The following is a 24,877-nucleotide window of genomic DNA, read 5'->3' as shown; positions in this document are numbered from 1 at the left end:
GAGCACACTTCAGAATCTGCTGGAGGGTTTATGAAAACTCAGAATCAACTGGAGGGATTATGAGAACATTATTGGCCCTATTTTCACCCATGGTTTCTGATTCAGGGGTCTGAATTGAGGCCTAAGAATTTCCCTTTCTCATAGTTCTTAAGTGTTTCTGTTCCATGGAACACACTTGGAGAATTACCCTCCTAAGTTGTGGGGAACTCTGGAAGAATTTGAGAAGGAGAGTAAGGAAATCACATGCATATTTCAGGATAAGTCTTGTTATGAAGTCTGAGAGGAGAACTGGGGAAGGAGAGAGCTGGAAAAGAAGAAAGTTCCTTAGAGTTAGCTAGCATCTGCATGATGCTGGGCCCTGTGCCAGGCTCACTCATGCACATGCTCTCATTCATCTTTCCCATTACCCTCATGCATAGGTCTGAATGTCTTCATTTTGGACATGAAGAAACTGAAAGAATATGAGAAATGTCTCAGGAAACATATCTGGTCTCAGAGCCCCCTAAGACTATGCAGATTTGAACTAGGTTGGTAGCAGTGGGAATGAATCCAAACATTTAATGGTGATGGAATTTAGGAAAATAGGAGACTTCCCTTGCTAAATGGGACCTAAAAGTAGAATTGGGAAATCTGAGTCTTACTGGAAACATGATGAAAGGTAAAGTGGACACAGAACTTTAGAGAATCTCTGCATGAATTCAGTATGTGTTCTATATTACTCTTACATAATGATGACTGTTTAAAGCCTATTTAAAAGTTTCGTATTTAAAAAGACATCCTACTCTACAAAAACTTCCTGAAGTTATTTGAAAAGGAGACAGCAAAGCCTTCTGTAGGAGTGGTGGGAGATGGTGAATAGATTGATGGCATCTGACAGCTTATCTTCAAATCAAAAGTGATTAGCATTGAGAAATGGAAACACATGGGATAACACTGAATTGCCTGTATGAATTGTGCTGCACTGCAGACACTGACCTAATGTATTGATTTTGGAAATCCTGTGTGCTTTTTCTTGCCAGAGTAGTTATTGAAATTGAGAATATTCATTGGATCAATTTCAAGACAAATATCCCAAGTCAGACTGGCTGATGCTGAGCTAATTTTTAATGAAGAAAAACATCCATATGTTAAAATGAGAATTTAAAAAGAAAGTTCTTACCTCTATACTTACTGCACAATCTAGAAAAAATGTATGTTTTCAAAACATTGAGTAATCAGTGTAATGGCATTATGGACCCACGCAAAATTAGAGCACATATTCATACATTTATTCTGTGAGAAATGAACTTTGCTGTGGAGACAAAGATACCTTAGAGTCTAGGGAAGACTGCCATCTTAAATGACCACAGCACAGTGTGATGAGCACTGTAAGAGAGGACTATGGCCAGCACTGATGGCAGGAGATATGAGTGAACTGAAGGTGTGAGGAAAGGAAGCCAGGGAACTCTTCTGTAGGAGACACTTGAGTTGGTTCTTGAAGGCTGAGAAAGAATATGTGATCTGATTAAAGGAGAGAAGGACATTCTGGCCAGACAAAACGTTATAGATGACAGCCACACTGTATGAAAGAGTGTAGCTTTTTCTGGAACCTGTGTGCTGATCATAGTGGTTATAGTAATGTGGTAAAAGTTGAGATGTGAATTAAGAGAAGAACTCAAATAATATGAAATACTTATGTAATGACTAGTGTAATCTCCATTTTAACAGGAGTCATGCCTGGCCCATCTATCATTGCCTAGCACAGGGCCTAGCATATGGTAGGATCTCAATAAATATTTACTGAGTGAATAAATGAATCATATGCATAAAATTATTATTTTTCTTTTCTATTTCAGATGGGGCAGAGGGAACCATTTTAGTGTTTTAAGCAGAGGATAATATGACCATGAGGTTAAGTGATAGTATGGAAGATAAATTAATAGTGGTCAGAGAGGTGGCTATAGTAGATTGGGTTTTTCAGATTTAAAGTTGTACCCATTGGCACATTGCAATCTATTAAAAAGAAAGAAAAGACAGTCTTAGAGTGTATCACATATAAATAGGGTAAGTCTTTTTAGTGAAACTTGTTGCAGTTGTGTGTGTGTGTGTGTGTGTGTGTGTGTTGACTAATATAAGCATATTTCTTCCTGTGGAAACTCAGTAGAGACATAGAATGTGGTAGAGAGGAAAGAATGGGTATAGAAAGTATTTTTGAGAAAAACAGATGTGAATTTTTACTGTTGCATATTAATTATACATTGAGTGTCATTGTGGCCTATTGGTACAAACCTGCAATATCATTTAATCAGTTTTACTCCCAGATACATCCCTTCCTTCCAAACCCAGATCCCCTTCTATCCTATTGGTCTCCCTCCTACTTTTTTCCCCTTTTTTAATATTTATTTTTTAGTTGTAGATGGACATAAAACATTTATTTATTTATTTATTTATATGTGGTGCTGAGGATTGAGCCCAGGGCCTCTCATATGCAAGGTGAGTGCTCTACCACTGAGCCACAACCCCAGCCCCTCCCTTCTACTTTCATGATACCCTTTTATTTTATTTTTTAAATTATGTATAAATCTCAATCCTCTTTTTTCCCACTAGCTTCCACATATGGCATAAAACATATGGTACTTGTCTTTTTGAATCTGGCTTATTTCGCTTGACATGATCACTTCAGTTCCATCTACTTACTACAAATGACATAATTTTGTTCATCTTTATGGCAGAATAAAGCTCCATTGTGTATGTATACTACATTTTCTTTATCTGTTCATCTGTTGCTGAATACCTAGATTGATTCCATAGCCTGACTGTAGTGAATTATGCTTTGATAAACATGGGTATGAATGTATCTCTTATGTATGCTGATTTTAATTCTTTTGGATAAATACCAGAGTGATATAGCTGGATGATACGGTACTTCTATTTTTAGTTTTATGAGACACCTCCATACTGATTTCCATGTGGGCTGTAGTAATTTATATTCCCACCAATGGAGTATAGAGTATAAGAAAGTTCCTTTATCCCAGTGCCCTCTCTAGCACAGATGTGAAAATGTTAAAATGCTACTGTAAATGCTACTGGGAGGTGTATTAGTCATATTTCTGTTACCATAACAAGATACCTGAGACGATAAGAAAGATTTATTTTGGCTTACCGTTTTGGAGGCTTCAGTCCATGACAGATTTGCCCTGTTGCTTTTGTCCTGTGGTAGAGCAGTATATCATGGCAGGAGTGTTGGCAGTGTTTGGCAGCTTATCTCATGATGGCCAAGAACAAAAGAAGGTGCTGGGGATTTTCCAAGGGCATGTCTGCAATGACCTAACTTCCTCCCACTAAACTCTACCTCTTAAAGGTTCTACCACCTTCCAATAGCACATGGCTGGGGACCAAGCCTTTAACACATGAGCCATTGAGGGACATTTAAGGAGGGGATGCCCTTATAAACTCATTTCGTTATTTTTGCCTACTTGATGTTTTTCATTATATATTAATAAATTGATATTCTGGTATATTAGAAATGGTGATGCTTTCAGGTATCTTACTGAACATTATAAATGCTACAGATTTTCTCTTGCATGATTATTGGCCAACTTTTCTTTGTATAAGAAAGCAGAAAAAATACTCTTAGTTACATGAGCAGGTAGGAAGCCCTTCTCCCATCCTATAGGAGAAAAACAGATGTGAATTTTTTTGACTGTTGCATATTATACATTGAGTTTCATTGTGGCCTATTGGTACAAACCTGCAACATCATTTGATCAATTTTACTCCCAGGTACCTCCCTTCCTCCCAAACCCAGATCCCCCTCATCCTATTGGTCTCCCTCCTACTTTTTTTCTTTTTTTAGTATTTATTTTTTAGTTATAGATGGATGTAATACCTATATTTTATTTATTTATTTTTATGTGGTGCTGAGGATCAAACCCAGGGCCTCTCACATGCAAGGTGAGCACTCTACAAATAACTTATTTGTTATATAAGTTAATAAACTAACTTTTATCTTCTACCTGTGACATGTATGTATAGGTAGAATGTTGATCATAAGGCTGAGTTAGATAACTCTTAAAAAATTTGTGGGGTCCTTTAAAATCAGATTAATTGTATAAATTAATGTGGTTTGTTAATAAATTTAGTTATCAGATATGAGTTTCCCATGAAATGAGAAACATTTAAAATGTTTAAAATTCAGTCTGTTCTGTCACCTAACACTTCATTCAGAATTCCTACCAATATGGTTTGCACAGGAAATGTAAACTAATTTTTCATTTTGGCCTAAGCAAAAAAAAGTAAAAAATAAACAACAGTCAGGTATAATTATGCCACATTCAAATGTAAAGGATTATTTTATTGTCTCTGTTCACATCATGTAGATAACATATTTGTGAGGTTCAGGTTTTCCCAAGTTCTTCCACTCATTCTGAGGCCGTGGCCAATCAACCTAACATTGCTGAGCCTTTTCATCTGTAGGTTAGATTAGGAAATGCTTGTCCAGCACTCACACATAGTCCACAGCCAGCAGAAAGCAACAGCTTCTAGCTGCCATTCACATGGTCCAGAGAGAGAGGGGAACTAAGAAACTCAGTCCCCAGGAAGAGTTTGGAAGGTATCAGAACCTAGAATTCTATACATCTGGATAGGTCTTTGGTTTCATTTCTGTTATTTTAGTTTGGGAAAGAAGAAGGGGAGGGAGTAAATGTTATCATCCTTTTCCTGGTTCTTTCTTTCACTTAAAAGCCTTTTAAGATTTGTACTGACATCAAAGGACAAAGAATTATGCCTGCAGAATAGATGTTAACTTATCAAATAGTTGGCATGGATTTCTTGAGGAAGATTGCAATTAAATTGTTATAAGACACCATTATTTTAAACAGATTTTTTAAAATTTAGTTGTAGATGAACACACAGTATCTTTATTTATTTGTATGTGGTGCTAAGGATCGAACCTAGTGCCTCAAACATACAAGGCAAGTGCTTTACCACTGAGCTACAACCCCAGCCCACGACATCATTATTTTAAATGTTAGAGTAATCTATACTACTTTTTTATAAGACTGGTTTTTTTTTTTTTGAGAGAAAGAGAAAAAATTTTTTTAATATTTATTTTTTAGTTTCGGTGGACACAACATCTTTATTTTTATGTGGTGCTGAGGATCGAACCCAGTGCCCCGCACATGCCAGGCGAGTGCACTACCACTTCAACCACATCCCCAGCCCCTGTTTTGTTTTGTTTTTTAAAGTATTTATTTTTTAGTTGTAGTTGGACTAATTAATTTATTTTTATTTGGTGCTGAGGATTGAACCCAGGGCCTTGCTCATGCTAGGCAAGCACTCAACAGTTGAGCCACATCCCCAGCCCTATAAGACTGTTTTTATTCATCTCATTTAGGAAATGTTATTTGCTTGAGATGTTATAAATGGACATATTTTCATCTACTAATGTTCTTGCTACTAGGTTTTGATTCCTTAAAACATTTTCTGTTCTGGCTAGATGATTTGAAATAGGGAACTTAGAAGGCGGAATATTTTAGGTAAAGGTCCTCAGATCACATGGATAAGTATCGTAACCCAAGTTTTTCTTCATCGTATGTGAGATCAATGCAAGGTAGATAGAATATCCAATCATTGACCTAAAAAAACAAAATATAGAAAGGCTACTCTGTGTCAGGCACTGTGTTAGATTCTGGGGAAATAAGCAATAATATTTTGTCATTTCTCTGGGAGGTTCTCAGCTAAGGTGAGGGGTGAAAATTGGTGGGAAGAGGTCTCAAAATAGATTAATTTAAAGACAGAAAGACAAGGCCTGTAATCCCAACAATCAAAGGCCATGGCAGGAGGATCTTATGTTCAAGGTGCATACTGGGCAACTTAAACCCTCAGCAACTTAGCAAGAGCCTGGAGATGTAGCTGAATTTTGGTAAAGTGCCCATGGGTTCCATTCCCACTGTCAAAAAAAAAAAAAAAAAGGAAAAGGAAAAGAAAACTACCTGTTATATGAACAAAAGGCAGTGGAACATTGAATAGAACAATTAACTGCCTGAAAGAGTTGGGGGAAAATGTGCCTCAAAGGAGGTGTTATTTGAACTAAATAGGTGTTTTTCAGGTTAAAAAAAAAAAGTGGATGAGATGCATTCCAGACTTCTTATTTTTATGATAATTTGTGCATAGTTTAATAAAAGCTACCATGCTCGGAACTGGTGACTAGAATATGTACGTCATGCTATTTTGGAGTACTTTTGAACTTCTAATCTTAATGTGATGAATCTGATAAAAGCTTTGCAGTAACATAGCTAAAACATCACTTTTTCACCTTACACATAATTCAGTTTACTGATTTTTCTAGAACATATGCTAATTTTATGTCTAATTTAGAAATTGACATATGAATGTATTGGATGTAACACTGATAGTCACAATAAATGATAAAATTAAGGATTCATCAAGTTTACTTCTCATGTTAGGAAGAAATCCAAATGAAAAAGGAAATAATGTACAAGTTATGACAGATAATTAAATCATGAGTAGTTATTAGATATTTCTCATAAAAATTCTGAATTTTATTTTAAATATTTTTGGTTACCTTAGCAACTGTGTTAGTTTTCTGTTGCTACTGTAACAAATTACCACAAACTTGGTGGTGTAAAACAACACAGAATTATTATCTTACAGTTATCTTGATCAAGTCTGACATGGGTATCACTGGGCTAAAATCAAGCTACCAATAATACTTCATTCTGTCCTGGAGGATCTCAAGGAAAATCAGCTTCCTGGATTTTTCTGTCTTCTACAGGTTAGCCCTTTTACTCCCTTACCAGTGGGGATGGGTGGAGTCCTCACATGATATTGCACTGTTCTTTTCTGCCTCCCGGCTTCCATTTGTAAGGACCCTGGTGGTTGCAGTGATCCTCTGAGATAAACTAGACTAATCTATGTATCTGAGTCAGTTGATTAGCAATCTGAATTCCTTCTGCAAACTTCATTTCCCCTTTGCTATGTGATATAACATGTTTATAGGTTCCAGGAATTCAGACATGGGCATCCTTGGGTAGGCATGCTTCTGTCTACTACCATAATAATAGACTGCCTTGAAAAAAATCAGAAACAGTATGCCCAAAACAATATGGAAACACCTCAAGACTACTTATCTATAGGTGAGTTTATAGATAAGTACACTTCAACATATGTATTCCTCCTGCATGTGTGTGTAAAGTTTTATCAAAAAATGGTGTCACACATCCTCTATCCAATCCCTTAGTTGGTGAACTTATTTGGTCAGCTAAACAGTAATTCCCAAATTTACGCCACAGCTCTGACCTCTGCCTGGAACTTAAGACCGATAAATGCTGCTGCTCACTCCATATCTCACTTGGATATTTAGTAGGTCTGTTTTGTTTTTGATTAAATTTATTTTTAATGAATACATTAAAATTGTACATATTAGTAGGGGACCATGTGATGTTCTGATGCAGGTATACATGGTGTAATGTTTAATAATGGGCCTCTTAAATTTAATGTGTTGGAAACTAAACTCCTGTTTGCACTTTAAACCTTACTTCTGACAGTATTCCCTAGCTCACTGAAGGACAACTTTGTCTTTCTTTTTTTTTTTAATTTATTTTTATTATTTATTTTGGTACCAGGGATTGAACCCAGGGTCACTTAACCATTGAGCCACATCCCCAGATCTTTTTTGTATTTTTTTTTATTATTATTTAGAGATAAGGTCTTGCTAAGTTGCTTAGAGCCTCGATGAATTGCTGAGGCTGACTTTGAACTAAGATTTTCCTGCCTCATCCTCCTGAGCCTAGGGATTACAGGCATGCGCCACCACACTCAACCCCATCTTTCTGTCTTTCTATGGCTCAAGTAAGAACCTCTGCCTTGTCTTTGACTGTTCCGGTTCCTACCCACATTAGCAGTTCTTTCAGAATTCATCTGGAATCTGTCTTAACACTACCTCAACCTGGTCCAGGTCATTCCTCTCATCTACCTTCTAGTGCAATTCTCCAGGTGGTCTTCCTGTTTCTGGTCTTGTGCCCCATTCCCCTATTCACTTAGGAAAGTGGGAAACTGATATCTATTTCCCTTTTAGCCAAAGGATTTCTCTTTTGTTCTATCATAATTTATTAAGAAGAAATTCCATAGAGAGTCAAAGGTATGGATTTGAGTCCTGGCCCTGTCTCTGATTGTGACTATAGTTGTTTAACTCATACTTGGTTTCCCTTTCTGTTAAACGAGATTAATAACTGTCATACTGTCCTTATGGGATTGGTGTATAAGGTGAAATAAAGTATTTGAAAGTGGTTTATAAGCTCTAAAGTTGCAGGTAAGTGGGTAATAAAATAAATTCTGATCAGATCAGCAACAGTTTTTTTTCCCCCCCTTAGCAAGTGAAGAGAGCCAGGCTTCATGTCAAGCTTTGAGGATTCTAACGGGGACATGAAGGTGGATTGAATTGAATGTGCCTTATCTTTATCTTGTACAATACTTACTACCTTGCTGAAGTCCAGGTCCTCATCATCTCCTTTGCTCCTGTGCTAGGGGTCCTTGCTAGGGTTTCTAAACTGGACTCTGTGTTACCAGGGTCTCATCACTCTTGACCTTTCACCACTGTTCCTAGACTTATCTCCTAAAAGAGCAAAGTCAGTGGTGTCACCTCCATAAAGGTCTCTGTTGTTTGTCCTCTGCCAAGACCCAAAAGCTAGCTTCTTGGCCCCTAAAGTTTACATATTGATCCAGACATATCTCCCATCACTAGTTCCTTAAACTGGTATCTTCTGTCATCACTGAATTTTTCAGTCTTCTCTAATATGGCAGGGAAGAGGCCAAGTCCTCATACTAGAAAGCGGTCTTCATCCTTCATCAGCTCTTTTATTCTTTCAGATCCATCCCTGATATATTACAATCTGGAAAGTAGTATGTGCTTGGAAAGTAGGGGTTGAATAAAAATCCAGTTCTTGCCTGTGAGTGTCCAGGCTACTGGTGTTGCTGGTGGTGAGGATGTGAATTGAGCTGAAAGATGTTGTTTAATGACACCTTCCACAATAGATCCCGTGTTAGATACTTTAAGTGTCTTTTTGTGTGTTTGTATGAAGGCTACTCGTCGATAGATGTTTTAAAAACTTTTTTTTTAGAAATAATTTTATACATTTTAAATAAATTATTCTTTTAAAAATAAATTTGTATAAATAAATATTATAATGCCCCCCTCAATTTGAAAAAAAATTGTTGCTTTTGGAAAATTTATGAACATTTATAGTTTCTACAGGTTAAAAAAATCTTAAACTACTTCTTTGTCCTGAATAGCATGTTTATTAACTAAAATTAATTTTATATTCATTGGCTTTGAAGTGCTATTTGGAGAAGTATCTTGGATCAATAAAATAATTAATTTCAATGAGCCATGAGACCCAGAAAAACCAAAATTTCCAAATAATTATGAACCCAAATTGCATAGGACATATGTACCTAGAAATCTTAGTTTGAGCCAGATGTGGTGGCGTACATCTGTAATCCCAGCTGCTCTGGAGGCTGAGACAGGAAGATCGTGAGTTCAAAGCCAGCCTCCGCAACAGCGAGGCACTAAGCAACTCACTGAGACCTTGTCTCTAAATAAGATACAAAATAGGGCTGGGGGTGCTGGGGGCTATAGCTCAGGTGGTAGAGTGCTTGTCTTGCATGCACAAGCCCCTGGGTTCTATTCCCAGCACCAAAAAAAAAAAAAAAATAGGACTGGGGATGTGGCTCAGTGATTGAGTGCCCCTGAGTTCAATCCCTGGTCCCCCCCCAACCCCAAAATCTTAGTATGTCACTGGAAGTTTAGGTCTGTGACCTAATTATTACTATTGTTTTACAAATTCATATACTAACAATAAAAACTAATGTTAATTGAGCTCCTACTCTGTGCTAGGCACTGCTCCAGGCTTTTTACATGAAATAAGTCATTTTGTTCTCTTAACCACTCTGCTCTCTTAACTCCAGAACATTGAAGTTCGGAGTGGTTAAGTAACTAGCCCTAGGTCATGATAGCATAAGTAGCAGCAACTGAATGGCCATGGCTCATATCCCCTACCCTGTCCTGATTCAGTGTACTATTGCCAGCTTTCATTGCCTAATGTAATATAAAACTATGTTGAGAATATCAGTCAATCTAAGGCTCCTCATCCAATTCCTGAGCGGTTCGAACTTCAGTGTGCTTAGCTACAGAGCTTCTGAGTAGTGGGGCTGGGAATGTGCATTTTTAGAAAGTACCTGGTTGTTCTGACCATACTTTAAGATGCACTCATTTGTTACTACACAAACCCACACAGTTCACTCACATTAAGGCTTATTGTTGTTGATTTTGTGCTTAAGCCAGGTTATTCGGGGTGAGTCTATTGAGGATACACATGGGTCTAAACTTGTGCCTCTGGTGCCACACCACTAATCACATTTCTTTTGTAGAGAATGAATAAAAGGCTAGCTTCAGAGGCATTCTTTTTAAAGAATCTTTTGTATGAGCTTCAGAATTGGGTATGTTGACCTGAGGAAAGTGTGAAGACGAATGTGAGAAAAAGTGTGACAGAAAATGTCTGCCCTAATGAGGTTTGGTATATTTGTTTTTTGTTTAAAAGGACATTTTAATGTAAATTCCACCTCACAATAGAGTAATAGTTTCATGATTTGGATTACTCGAAATAGTAACTGTGACCAAGGGGGAAGTCTTCTCTCTTAAATTTAGTAAGAAAACTCAACCATGTATACAGCTAAGAGTGCTAATTTTGTGTGTTTTAGAATGTGGGAAAAGCACTCTACTTTCACTTTTACTACCTCCATATCTTAGATGTCTGTATAAACTGGCAAAATATGTTTCTCTTTCTTCTAGGGAGGTCACAAATCAATTGAGTCAAAAAGCATCCGGGGTTTTCTTCAGTTACAAACAAAATGAATCTTCCCGCGCTCCTACTGCATCCTCACCAGCATTTCCTAAAAGGCCTGTTAAGGACACCTTTCCCTGGTTACCACTTCACCTTTCACTCAAGTGCTCATCTCCTGTCAGGAATCCCGTGTGCTCAGCCATTTAAGTCGCTCGGACTCCATTGTACAAAGTGGATGCTGTTGTCAAATGGCTTAAGGAGGAAATTATGTGTACAAGCAACCTTAAAGGACCACATGGAAGGACTTTCTGATAAAGAACAAAGATTTGTGGATAAACTTTATACTGGCTTAATCCAAGGGCAAAGGGCCTGCTTAGCAGAGGCCATAACTCTTGTAGAATCGACTCACAGCAGGAAAAAGGAGTTAGCCCAGGTGCTTCTTCAAAAAGTATTAATCTACCACCGAGAACAAGAACAATTAAATGGAGGAAAACCACTAGCATTTAGAGTGGGTCAGTCTTTTATTTTTTGTTCAGTAAATATTTTCTAAATTCCTTTAAAATGTTTGTAATCTAATGAGATTATTCTTTTTCCCGTTGGATGACTTTTAAATGCCTTGTTTTCTTTTGCAAGTATTAATCTTGATATATTGAAATTTTGCCATGATCCTTTAAACCAAGGGTCTGTATTTTGATATAATAATATAGGATTTCTCTTTGGGTAAGAATTTTTATGTGACATCCAGAAGATAAACATGTATAGGAAGAACTAGTAACCATTGTACTCTTTGCTTTCAGTAGTCCTTCTTATTTAGTAGTCTAAAGTGGATATTTGTTTTGTGGTGTATCAACTATAATTATCCTCATCACATTTCTGCTTCTATTATTCTATTATTCTTTTTTTAAAAAATATTTATTTTTTAGTTGGACACAATATCGTTTTTATTTTATTTATTTATTTTTATGTGGTGCTGAGGTTTGAACCCAGGGCCTCATACATGCTAGGCGAGCGCTCTACCACTGAGCCACAGCCCCAGCCCTCTATTACTATTATTTTTATTTATTTATTTTTATGTGCTGAGAATCGAACCCAGGGCCTTGCACACACCAGGCAAGCGCTCTACCCCTGAGCCACAATACCAGCCCCCCTCTATTATTCTTTGTTAGTCTTTCTACAGGTAAGTTCCACTGCGTCCAATACTTTCTGTTGAGTTTCCCCCGAAACTCACCATCCAGCCATCTCAATATTAAAATGTACTTTAAAGGAGAAACCATATTCACTTGCCTTCTACATTTAAATAATCCTTTGATTATTTTGGGCAATTTAACTTAGTTCTGTAATTGTGAGTCAGCTTCTTATATTTTGGGAATTTAGATATATTTGACTAGCAGGAATTAAGTAAGGCAGTTTGAGTAGAGAGTGTCCCTTGATAGGGAACTCAGTGATTTGAACCAACCTTTCTGCAAAAAACCACTTGAAGTGGTGGCCAAAATGTAGAGGATTTGGGAAGAATTAGTAAATACATGTAAAAGTTGACATTACAATAGACGTTTATATCATAGTTTATTGGCAATATAGGGACTCAAACTTAGTTTTTATATTAATAGGATATCAAAAAAGATAATTGCAAAAATAGCTCACCAACCAGTATTTGAACCAGCCCACATATTTTACATGGTTATTTCTTCTGCTCTCATCGAGGGACTCTCATTGGGAGAGTACTCCATTGAGTGTTACTAATCTTTTTGTTGTAGACAGGGAAAAATAGCAAATTCACCAAGAGAAACTCTAGTTATGATGAAGTACACCTTACTATGTTTTAAAGAATCCTGGCAGAGAAAATGGTTCAGAAATATCTGGAATTAACTTAGCAATTCATATATAACTTTGAAGTGATAGCAATTCATACATAACTTTGAAGTGGTATTCTGATTCTTCCATCCTAATCTTTTTAGGCCAGATAAATGCCTGTCTTTGTTGTAGTCATTTTATCATCATCACAAATAAAAGCAGCAGGTATTTATTCAGCATCTGTAAAGGTTTTGAAGATAGGAAGCTGCCCTGAGAATTGTATTAAGAAGCAAAGCATGTCATACACTATACATAGTTTTGAATACAGTTAAACACCTGGGTTGTATATACTAATTAGACAAAACATGTTTGTCTTGTGTGCCACACACTGTTTCAAACATATTGCAAATGTTAACTGATCTGCTTCTTAAAACAGCCTGAAGAGATAGGTACTATTACACTATCTATTTTATTATTGAAGCACACATAGAGGGAAAGTAACTTGGAGAGCACTGATCTCTGCATCTCCTAAGAGGCACAACTAGATTGAGAACCTGCTGATTGGCTCTGGGGGTTGCCTTCTTATCCACCATGCTTGACTAGCTCTTGGAGGAGGGAGCTTTTCTCTCTTTCTTAACACAAATTATTTTTTTCAGGACTCTGTTTATGATATTCTTTGAGTTACAAGTGAGATGAAGAATGATCCTTTGTGAATAGAAAATTACTTTCTCAATCACTAGAAATTTCTAGAGTAATGAGTTGTTTTTCCAATGGGCAGAGAAAATAGACAGAATTGGGGCAGGTGGAATAATTGCCAGTCATGATGAGACCTGGGCAGATATAGAAATTCAGCACATTAAAATATAGGCACTGAAGTGTGTCTCAAAAAATCTACATTGTAGTAAAAAGGCAAGCATGTTTTGTATTTTTAAAAAGTGAATATATAAACACATGGAACTGAGAAGTATTCCTATATACCCTCATTATTTGGGGATTAGATAAAAAGATAGATTTTTATTTTCTGCTTTAGGACATATTTAAATATATAATAATGATAGTTTTAATAATATAAGATAGTCTAATGTTTTATTCAGTAAACTGAACATGGTGCTGATTTCATTTATCTAGTAAATTAGAAGATCTTTTTTCACTATAGGATTGTCTGGACCCCCTGGTGCTGGAAAATCAACATTTATAGAATATTTTGGAAAAATGCTTACTGAGCGAGGGCACAGATTATCAGTGCTAGCTGTGGACCCTTCTTCCTGCACTAGTGGTGGTGAGTATAGCTAGTTTGGGGGGGGGGGGGGTTGTAGAGCTTTTTTGTTTTTTTTCCCATGATCCAGTAACCTGTACCTGTAGCTGAGTTTGGTCTCACTGAGGGAAGGGGCCTCTGCAGAGTGGGTAGAAGCTGAGGGAAGTGGTGGGGGGGCAGTGGACTGCGCAGAGAAGGTCAGCTTGTGGGTAGCACAGTGGCACTTAGAGAACCAGCATTACAGGTGGCAGAAGTTGAAGATGATCAAAAACAAATTTTAGCCCTTGGCAATCATGCCTAAGGCTAGACCCTTATCTTCTATTGTTTATGCAGACTGCATCAGTGGCTATGTATAAAATGGTTCTTACCCATCTGTTATTTTCCTATTGTTGTAACTTATCTTAAGCTTAAAAAAAAGAAAAAGAAATTTACTGCTGTTTATGACTTGTCACCTGTTTATATGTCTAGTTAAACAGAAAGCTCTTAGAGGGATCATGTAATATATTGCTGTTCCCCCTATAGCACTTAGTATTGTATCTTGTGCACAATACAGGGTTCAGCAATTACTTACTGATTTAAGGTCATACAATCATTCACAGTTTAATTTGCATATCATCAGAGATAAAATGAATATAAACTTAGTTCTCAAAGGATCAGTTAAAGAAAACATAAAGCATGCCATGTAAATACTCAGGAAAGGTCTTTCTTTCCTTACCCCTATTTATGATTTAAGCTTCTCAACTGCAGTTATTCACTTAAGCAGTATTTGAATGCCTACTACAGGCAAGGAATTGTGTAAAGAAAGTACTGTGCAGTGTAATGGTGAATAAGATACCGTGCTCTTGGCCTTGTGAAGCTGTGATTCTTAGGAGGTTTCTGAACAGATGAATCAACACAAGTGTGTGTTGTGAAAGAATGAATATAGGGGGCTTTTTGGAAGTGTTTGGTGTGTATATTGTGGTGTTCTGCAGATGGAATATTATTTCAATTGCCATAGTCATTAGAGAGGTGGGCAACAATCCCTGTTAGCACTCATTGAGACATCTAGCTCAGAAGTCTTTGATTCACTATAATTAAAGAGGTTAATTGTAGCTAGTTGTAGTGTCACACACCTGTAATCCCAGCAGCTCAGGAGGCTGAGGCAGGAGGTTTACAAGTTCAAAGCCAGCCTCAGCAAGGTGAGGCACTAAGCAACTCAGTCTGTATATAAAATACAAAATAGGGCTGAGGATGTGGCTCAGTGATCATTGGTCAAGTGCCCCTGAGTACAGTCCTTAGTACCAAAATAAATAAATAAATAATGTAGATAAAATTTATACTTAGAAAGTTAAGATTAAATCTGTGTCAATGCATTGCCTAATTTATTTATATTTAAACTTTGTTGAAGGTAAGTACCTTGATGATTTTTAATAAGTGTTCCTCATTTTCATATAGGTATGAAGTCCTTTTCCCCTCCACCTTCTTAATATCCTAGACTATTTGCAATTGAAAGAGGAAATAATAGCTTGAGATTGCAATTGATAGCAAAAATATTATAAAGTAGTCTGTGCTGAAGTTGTCTGGATGTGTGTGGGAGGCCATCCTCACACATGATTTGAGTTACCTCCCTGGCTGGTGAGAGGTGTTTAGGCACAGCTGTGTTAGAGCTTTCCCCACCTTTCTCCAAGTCCAAGGGCTTGTCCGTGCAGAGGTGTGTCTGACCACTACCCTGAAGACCCAATCGTCGCTCCTGACCTTGGGATGCTGCCCCCCTTCATCTTCATTGGATGGGATTTTCCCCAGAATTTTTTGTTCCCCAATAAAAGTCCACTCCCTGGCGTGTTCTCTCTATCTTGCTAGCCTCTTCAGTAAACCTCACTACCACAATAGGTGGCTTGAGGCTGGAGCTAGGAGGAGCCGTCCAAGAGCTGGTTAAAGGTAATTAGAGTCTTGTCTCTTTAATTTAAAACTCCCTAGCGGTTTCTCACGACTCAAACCTTCTTTCATGAAGCCAGCGCGGGTCACGGGCTAAATGTATGATTCTTCACCTTTCTCAAACCAAAAAGGAGAGCCCCTTTCTCATATTAAAAAAAAAAAAAAAAAACATAGACTTTGAAAGAAAAAAAAATATGAAGATACACAGGACACTAGAACTGTAAATTCCTACCTTATTATGACAACACATACATTTGAAAAATAGCACTGAAGTTTGAGAAGCATTCAATTTTTGGTCTGTAGTTAGTCTTGGTGCTTTAAACTCACAGACCCCCTGTGATACCTTTGAGACCTCCCTGGGGGTTTACAACTAACAGTTTTGGATTCACTGCAAAAGACAATTACATGGGAGAATAATTTCATAATGTTTAGTTCAGTGTGATAGGATCTATAGGATAATAATTTAAACTTTGGCAGATTGTTGACTTCCACAGGGATGATTTCATGCAGAAAATTACTTTAGGAAGAAGTTTTATGTGAAGTAAATAAAGTAGTTGAGGCACATGGTAGCTGTATGCTCTAGAATTCAAACTTATGAGAAGACTCTAAATTGTAGTCATAAGAGAAAAGAGCATATCTTTAATCTTCTTAATCTTTAGTATCAACTTATGTGGAAAAAAATAGCCCTTAGGCAGATTGAAAATAAATATTCAGGTTAAAACAGCGCCACACCTTCACATGTTATGTAGCTAAAGCAAAGTAGGGAAAGGTAATAGTAGTTCCAGAGCTTTTATTTTTCTAGAATTTACAGGTATTGATGTTGCCAAAATACTGCAAGAAACTAAAAAACTTTAACTAGTTCCATTCCACAAGTTTTAAATTGAGTGCCGACTATTAACACATTGTTTAGCATTCAGTGTTCAATATCTATAAGACAAGGTTCATAAGCAGGGAATTTTTGCTAAAGCATAATTTCTCAACCTTGGTACTAGTGTCATTTGAGGCCAGGCAATTCTTTGTTGTAGGTGACTGCCCTTTAAACTGAAGGATGCTTATCAACATCCCTGCCCTTTATCCAGTAGATGCCAGTAGCATCCCACCCACACTGTGACAAGTGAATATTTCTCTAGACATTGCCAAATGTGTTGGGCAGGGGAGATAAAATTACTCCTGGTGAGACTCACCATTTGGAAGAGATAAGACATACAGATATGAAATCCAAAATATTTTGTGTGAATACTTTTCCATCCATTCATTTGACTTACTTTGCATTCAGTCTGGGCTTCAAAATTTCTAACTGGTAAAGAATTAAAACAACACACATAGGATGAAGGGCAGCATAAAGATTCATTTGCGTAATATTTACATAGAGAAAATGCCATTCACACAAATAGAAGAATGAGGAGTGGTGGTGCTCCAGGTAATGATGGGAAGGGGAGGGACAGTGAAGTTCTCTGGTGCTCTCCAGGATGCTGGCAGGTTGCAGAGCAGCTGTTGTACTGAGAAATTCACAAGAGGTAGACTTGGGGTGAAAAAGTTCTAGAAAAGCCCAGACCCTGGGCATGACACTTTGTAAGTTAGCACTGAGAAAAAAAAGAGATGTCTGTGGCATGAGAGCACAGGCAAAGGAGGGGAGGAAGATGTTAAGAAGGCAATAAAGAAACCACCCAGCTGGATCAGAGGGAAGTTTGAGACTGGTAGGAGCCAAATTTGGACAGGTAAGGTACGGCTGGGTTCTGAGGGCCTTCAGTGCTAGGCCAAAGGATCTGGCTTGGGGCAGTGGGAAGCCCTTTTAGGTTTTAAAGGGATTGGAATGTTTTAAAAAAATGAATCCTGCATGATTATACATAGCAAGTTAGAGGAAAGCTCAATAATATGAAATGTATCTTAAGATATGACACATCTCCTGGGAACTGGCTGATTGATAATTGGACCTTAGAACTGTTCCATGATTATAAAATGTAATTATGTGTTTTAGGATCGCTCTTAGGGGATAAAACCCGAATGACGGAGTTATCAAGAGATATGAATGCATACATCAGGCCATCTCCTACCAGAGGGACTTTAGGAGGTGTGACAAGAACCACAAATGAAGCTATCCTGTTGTGTGAAGGAGGGGGGTATGACATCATTCTTATTGAAACTGTAGGTGAGTGTGATATGCTTTCAGAAAGATAATATACTCTTATAACCAATGCCATATAAAGATGAATAACAACTAATTATATTTTGTTCATTCAGCAGATACTTACTAAAGCTGTAATTAAGTACAAGATATTACCCCAGACTCTATAGGAAATAGGAGTACATAGGCTACACTTCCTAACCTCAAAGAGCTTGCCATTTGGAGGGTGACAGTGAGCCACTGCTAATCACTGTTACCTGAGGCAGCATGTCATGTGTGCCAGAGAAGAGCTGTAGACTTAGGATGAGCTGTGCAAGCAAAGCCCCACACCTGTTTTGTGTAAGCGCATTTCATCTGTCTGTATTATTAAGAAAAGTAATGCAGTTAGCTATTTTTTGATTTGAGGGTTGTTTTATTTAATTTTATATCTGTAGCACAAAATTATGTGCAGTGAAGACACTGAAATGACAATTAGTCGTGTTCTGGTGGAGAGACCATCTATTATATTACTGCATGCTAAATGTTTGTGATACAACCTAACTCACTCAGATTTAGGGAACTCGGTGAAGGCTTCCTAAAGGAGGTGATAGCTGGACTCAGTTTTGAAGAAAGAATAGGAGTGAAACAAAATGTGTGTGAAGGGCCTTTGCAGACACTGAGGAGGGAGAAAGCTTGACTCATTCAGAGAAGCGCAGTTCACTTAGAGTACTGACAGCACAGAGTGTGAAGGGGTGTGTGGGGTTTAGTGCTGGAGCCAGGGCTGACTGTCTGGGCTTTATGTGCCATGTCAAGGAGGTTAGAGTTTGCCCTGAAAGAAGTGGGAAGCCATGCAGGGTGAGCAGGACGGGGAGAAACCCACATGTGCATTTTGGAAACATTGCTGGCAGCGGAGTGTGGAATGATTAGAAGGGCAGAGGTAGGATGCAGTGAGGAGGCTCTTGTACTCATCAGAGAAAGAGATGGCAGGGCTCTGAACCAAACAGGGGAATGGGAATGGAGAAGAGGAGAGGGATTAAAAAGGCTTTAGTGTACATCGGCAGGGCTTTATCCATGATTAGGTATAAGAGATGAGGAAGGAAGAGAAATGAAGATAATCAAGAATGCTGTGAAAAGAGGGATTTGGAGAGGGGAAAATGAGAAGTTCAGTTGTGAGTATATTAAGTATAAGATGCTTATTAGGTGTACAAGTGATTGTTTGTGTCCTGAGAAAGGACTGAGTAAGAAAGACGGATTTAGCAGTTAGCAGCATAGTTCAGAGTTTCATATTTCAGGCTGTAAACTGGGGAAAATATGGGGCAAAAATAGAAGATAACCATATTAGTTTTCTGACGCTGCCATGACAAAATACTGTAGACTGGGTGGCTTAAACAACCAAAATTTATTTCCTTACTGTTTTGGAGGCTGAAAGTCCAGGACCCAGGTGCTGTCAGGATTCGTTTTTTCTGCAACTTCTTTTGGTTTGCAGATGGCTGCCTTCTTGCTGTGTCCTCCCATGAGCATTTCTCTTACCCTGATGTTTCTTCCTCTTCTTATGAGACAGTAGTCCTGTTGGATTAGGGGTTCCATCCTTATGACCTCATTTACTTTCTTTGCAGGCCCAGTCTTCAAATACAGTCACCTCGAGGGTTGGGGCTTCCACATGAGAACGAGAAGGGTAGAGGCAGACATAATTCAGTCCCTAGCAGTAGCCAGGACTGGGCTTAAGGAGCTCCACCAGTTGAGATTAGGTGGAAGAAGAGCTGCCTTAGAAGGAGAAGGTAGTATAAAAACCAAGCATGTTACCTAAAAGTTGTATTTAACTTCTTGTCTCAGAGACTTTAAATAAGAGAGTATTTTCTTGTAAACAAAAGAATTCTGGGGACAGGCAGTCCAGAATAGGTGCTTATTCAGTGATAGCAAGCCCAGGCTGCTTCAGTCTGTCTGTCCTCCCTTCACTTCATCTTCATGCTCAAGGTTGCTCATGGTTAAAAGATGTCTGGGGAAGCTCTGACTGTTACATCTATGTTCCAGATAGAAGAAAGGGAAAGGAGGAGTAAGGGGTCAGGGAAGAGTAGGCAGAAGAGGTGCACCTCCTAGGTGGGATTGCCTTCTTTAATGAACGTCCTGGAAACCCTATCTCATGACTTTTGCTTTCTCTCAGCCCCATTCCCGTGAAAGGGGACCTCACGAATGTGGCCTTTCACCTGATACACTGATGTTCCCAGTAACACTGGGGTGAGGAAACAGGGAAGAATAGGTATCAAATAGGCAACCAGAAAGGAGGGAATTTCCAGAGGAGTTTTAGTGGCCCAGGAGATGTGGAAGCCATATTTCAGTGGGTTGAGATTAATATGAAGTTGAGCCAGTGGGCATGAATTGCTTTTTTCCCAGAAACTTGACTACAAAGAGAAAGTAAGAACTTTGGTGAGAAGTGGAACAATTTATGTGGTTTTGCTTGGTTCCAAGGTGAGAAGACCTTGAGTACAGCTCATTTTGTGTGCCAAGGAATTGGAGCCTGTAGACATAGGCAGGGCTCATGGCAAAGAAGAGGCAGGTTCCCTTCAATACTTCTTCCACAGACTGCAGGGCAGGCAGCAGGGCTGTTTGTATCTTATCATCTGTCTGTGGAGGTGGACAGGAGAAGTGGGGGGAGTTCTCCCTTTATTCCTCTGTGAAGTAGGTCCACAGTGATCGGGTGAGGACATGGTGGGAGATCACTGTTGTGAGAAATGGGAAAGGTGGCTGACACAGGGCCTTGACGGGGAGTGCCTTTACTAGGCAGTGAGGGAAGGTGTGGCAGATGCAGGAGACCATGACGCTGTAGTGGCACCCATCCACAGTGCAGTGACTTCTCAAGCATGCCTATAAAGGAAACAGTACACATATTTGGATTGACCTGTGATTGGAGGTTTTCAGGGTAGAAATATGAAGGAAAAGATGGAAGCATCGGCAGGCATGGTTTAAGATTAGAGTCACAGTGCTCCAGCTACTCACTGAAGAGAAGCCAAGAAGAGCTTTGAGACTAGGAGAGAGTGGAAGTCCCTTGGATCTCCATTCAGTCAAGGAATAGGTCTAATGGGGAAAAGAGAGAGAGAGCTAGGAAGGCTACCAGTTTTCTTAAGAGTGTAAAATAGTGGCATTTAATAAATTCTTCAGAGGTGGGTATTGTGATTTGAATGTGTCTCCCCAAAAGATCATGTGTCAGAAACTTAATCCCCCAATTTTTATGCTAATGGTATTTAGAGGTGGGGCCCCTCATAATGGTATTCGTGGCTTTTTAAGAAGAGAGACCTGAGCTACCATGCTTGCTCTGTCTAGCCATGTGATGCCTTCCACCATGTTATGATGCAGCAAGGAGGCCTTCACCAGATGTCGAGCAGATGCTGGCTCTGTGCTTTTGGTCTTCTCAGCCTCCAGAACTGTGAGCCAAATAAACTTCAGTCTCAGATATTTTGTTACAGCAACAGAAAATGGACTAAGACAGGTTGTTCAAAGGGGTGAGTGTAAGTGAATAAAGTGGAATGGAAATGATAGTGAGGATGAGAAAATGTAATAACTGTGAATATTTTAGGACATAGTTGTGATTTAAATTCCAGGTGTGGGTCAGTCAGAGTTTGCTGTTGCTGACATGGTTGACATGTTTGTCTTACTACTGCCACCAGCAGGAGGGGATGAATTGCAGGTAATTTTTTTGATATTTCCTCTCAAAATACAAAGTATGTATCTCTAAGATGTAGTTGTGTTTTTGTAAATTAAGTTGAAAACAGTGTAAAGAAAGAAACATCATTCACATTGGCTAAAATATCTGACTCAAAGGCAGATTCTCTCTCTATATTTTTCCCAACTTATGGTAATAGAATGTATGGCTTTGAGCTACTCATACAACTTAAATTTTTCTATCTATAACATGAAAGTGACTGGAATATATGGATAGCTCTCACTAAAAGAGACCACTGTTGCATGGGTGTTTGTTACTGATGGTTATTTTTAACTGGGGTGCCACCATCACAATTTATATTTCATGCAATGGGTGTCTTACTCTCCTTCTGCAATGCAGTCCTGGCATTAACTACCTGGAGTTAGTGTGAACTTCACAGGTCTTCCACAAGCTTTCCCTCACTCAGACACCAGCTGTAAGCTCCAGGGTTTCCAGGCCACCCATGCCCCTGACCAGCTGGCTACAAATTTGGGGGATCCCACTACCCCTCGGTTTGATATTCATTAGAATAACTTGCATAACTTGGGAAGGCACTATATTATAATTGCAGTTTTATCACAAAGCTGAAATTGATGGAATCATTGGCTACGTAATTTAACTCAGTCTTTCACTTCCCTTCCCCCACAGAGGTTGGGCCAACGTGTTTTGATACAAAGCCCCAACCCTCTAATCCTGCAGTTGGTCATTCTAGTGTGATCAGGCCCCTATCCTGAGTGATCTCACTGCATAAACTTGGGTATGGTCCCAGGCACCCACCATGAGTAACAAATCATTCAAGAAATACTAAGGATTTAGAGGTCCTTACCAGTAAAATATGGACAAAGACAAGACAAGGCATGTTCTTTGTTATATAGAACTTCCTTTTCAATTACATAATTCTAAGAAAAAAAAAGCAATAGCAGACTATATGCTATGATGTAGAAACATTAACTATTAGAATTTAATAATTAAAAGTAATAAATAAAAGTATTTGAAAGGGGAATTTTTTAATGTTATGTATTTTTATACCTTTATTTATTTTTATGTGGTGCTGAGGATTCAATCCAGAGCCTTACACATGGTAGGCAAGTGCTCTACCACTGAGCTACAACCACAGCCCCTGAAAAGGAATTTTAATCTTAAATGGAAAGATATATTTCCCAAATGAGATTGGTCCTTGAATTTTGTCCTTTATTTCTGGTATTTTTATGCAACACAATTTAAGTCAAGAGGTAGGACAGTTTTAGCTATCAGGTTATTTTTTCTTATTTGCAAATTAAAAAAAAATGCTATAGGCATTTAAAAAACTTTTGAAGATGTTGTTTTGAGAAATGTAGATGTTAGTGAAATGTGTGTTTTATTTTTAAGCATTCTTAGGATGGATGATTTTGTATCCTGCTCATGAGAAACAGAATCCATCATGAGACTGAGTGAATTGTCTCCTGCCACTCAATCATGTTGTGTCTTTGATCTATTTACTCTAATTCTGAATGTATCCTACTAAACTACTCTGTAAGTTGGGAAGAGATGTTACAGATAACTTCTGTAATCCCATGAACTGGTGGATTTAAGTAATTTTTATCAAGTAATTGTGATTCCTGGCATCCAGGGATTAGAGAAATACAGGAAAAAAGTTAATGAAGCATGTGACTTTCAAAATCACAGTATTAACTGGTTGTCCCATTTTTATGATACTTGTGATTCAATGAACTGTTCTGATAAATCTGATTCTTCTTCCTTTTTTTTTTCACACTAGGGTATCAAAAGGGGTATAATTGAGATGGCAGATCTGGTAGCTATAACTAAATCTGATGGAGACTTGATTGTGCCAGCTCGAAGGATACAAGCAGAGTATGTGAGTGCACTGAAATTGCTCCGCAAGCGCTCAGAAGCTTGGAGACCAAAGGTTAGTTTGCATTTCATTCTACATTTTTCATCCTGAGTGGACTGTGTACATTAGAAGAGAGGACATAAGTCCCAGCTAGACATATAATCAATCTGTGCTTGAATGTGAAGATTACAGTTTTAAAAATATGACAAAGCCGGAGTATGTAGTCATGATTTTAAATATAATCTTTCAACCACTGGATGTCAAAAACTAGAATGGGGGTGATAGATTAGATTGCTTAATGCTTGACTTGAACCACTTGGAAGTGAGAGCAAATCCATCCTGAAAGGAGCCATCCTTTAGATTATGGAACAATTAAGGATTTGATTATCTAAATTGGAATTTGAGTACAAGAGGCTTGTGATGTGATACTTCCATTCCCATTATGTTTATTGGAGGCTGTTTTTAATAAGTGAAAAAAAGCAAAGAAAAATTCTGTTGTAAGTAGTGCAATATTATTGATTCCGACAGCTTTATCAGCAGGAGGATGCTATGTTATTAAAGAATAAGCTGTAGTCCTTCTAATAAGGACGATGACTTATCTTACTGTCAGCTCCCGTTTTCCCTGGTCATATTACGTTGAGTCCAGAGCCACCTTGTACGTGCAGGTGCCAAGTGCTTAGCTCTTAGCCTTGCTGAGTCAGGTGGATTTGACACAGACTGGAACTTGGCTTTATTTCCTGAAACTCAGGCCTCAGGGAAACCTCCCTGGTATTGCCTTTCTCATTTGTGACTCTCTTGTCAGTTCTCCAGGATGCCCCATCTATCTGAACAATCCCAAATTAAAATAAATTTCTGGGCTAAAGAATTTGACCTTTAATTAGTGTCTTATTTCTACCATGCCCTTAGTAATCCTAGATTCATTACACTAGTATGTATATCAGAATATTTACTTTGACACAACATTCATTTTTGTCACTTGCCTATTTCCATAAACTGAAATATTAATTGACAAATATCAGAGTCCCAGTGAAAATGTTTTCTGTCATTTTAAGTAAAGCAGTTCTGGTTCTTCCTTTCCAATAGGTGATTCGTATTTCTGCCAGAAGTGGGGAGGGGATCACAGAAATGTGGGATAAAATGAAAGAATTCTGGGACCTGATGCTTGCCAGCGGGGAGCTGACTGCCAAAAGACGGAAGCAGCAGAAAGTTTGGATGTGGAATCTCATTCAGGAAAATGTGTTAGAGCATTTCAGGACCCATCCTACTGTCCAAGAACAGATTCCCCTTCTGGAAAGAAAGGTTCTCAGTGGGGCCTTGTCCCCAGGACTAGCAGCAGACTTGTTGTTGAAAGCTTTCAAAAGCAAAGACTAATGAAATACATCCTATATCATGATGCTACATATTGTTTCATAATGTGTTTTAAAATAAAAAAAATCACTTGTAT

The 24,877-nt window shown here is 38.3% G+C and overlaps 1 protein-coding gene across 1 annotated transcript; it reads left to right on the top strand.

The window, feature by feature from the left end:
* The first annotated feature begins 359 nt into the window (after positions 1–359).
* Positions 360–24,876, top strand: Mmaa (metabolism of cobalamin associated A). The gene is made up of 8 exons (XM_027926794.3): positions 360–3,933; positions 6,655–6,775; positions 10,850–11,353; positions 13,789–13,911; positions 17,780–17,950; positions 21,502–21,587; positions 23,359–23,508; positions 24,517–24,876. The coding sequence occupies exons 3-8, from the start codon at positions 10,909–10,911 to the stop codon at positions 24,802–24,804; spliced, it is 1,263 nt and encodes a 420-aa protein (XP_027782595.2). The 5' UTR covers positions 360–3,933; positions 6,655–6,775; positions 10,850–10,908; the 3' UTR covers positions 24,805–24,876.
* The last annotated feature ends 1 nt before the right edge of the window (position 24,877 follows it).

Source organism: Marmota flaviventris, chromosome 7, assembly GCF_047511675.1.
Source record: "Marmota flaviventris isolate mMarFla1 chromosome 7, mMarFla1.hap1, whole genome shotgun sequence".
Taxonomy (NCBI): Eukaryota; Metazoa; Chordata; class Mammalia; order Rodentia; family Sciuridae; genus Marmota; species Marmota flaviventris.
The sequence above is the reverse complement of the archived record's forward strand: the minus strand, read 5'-3'. Positions and strand labels throughout refer to the sequence as shown.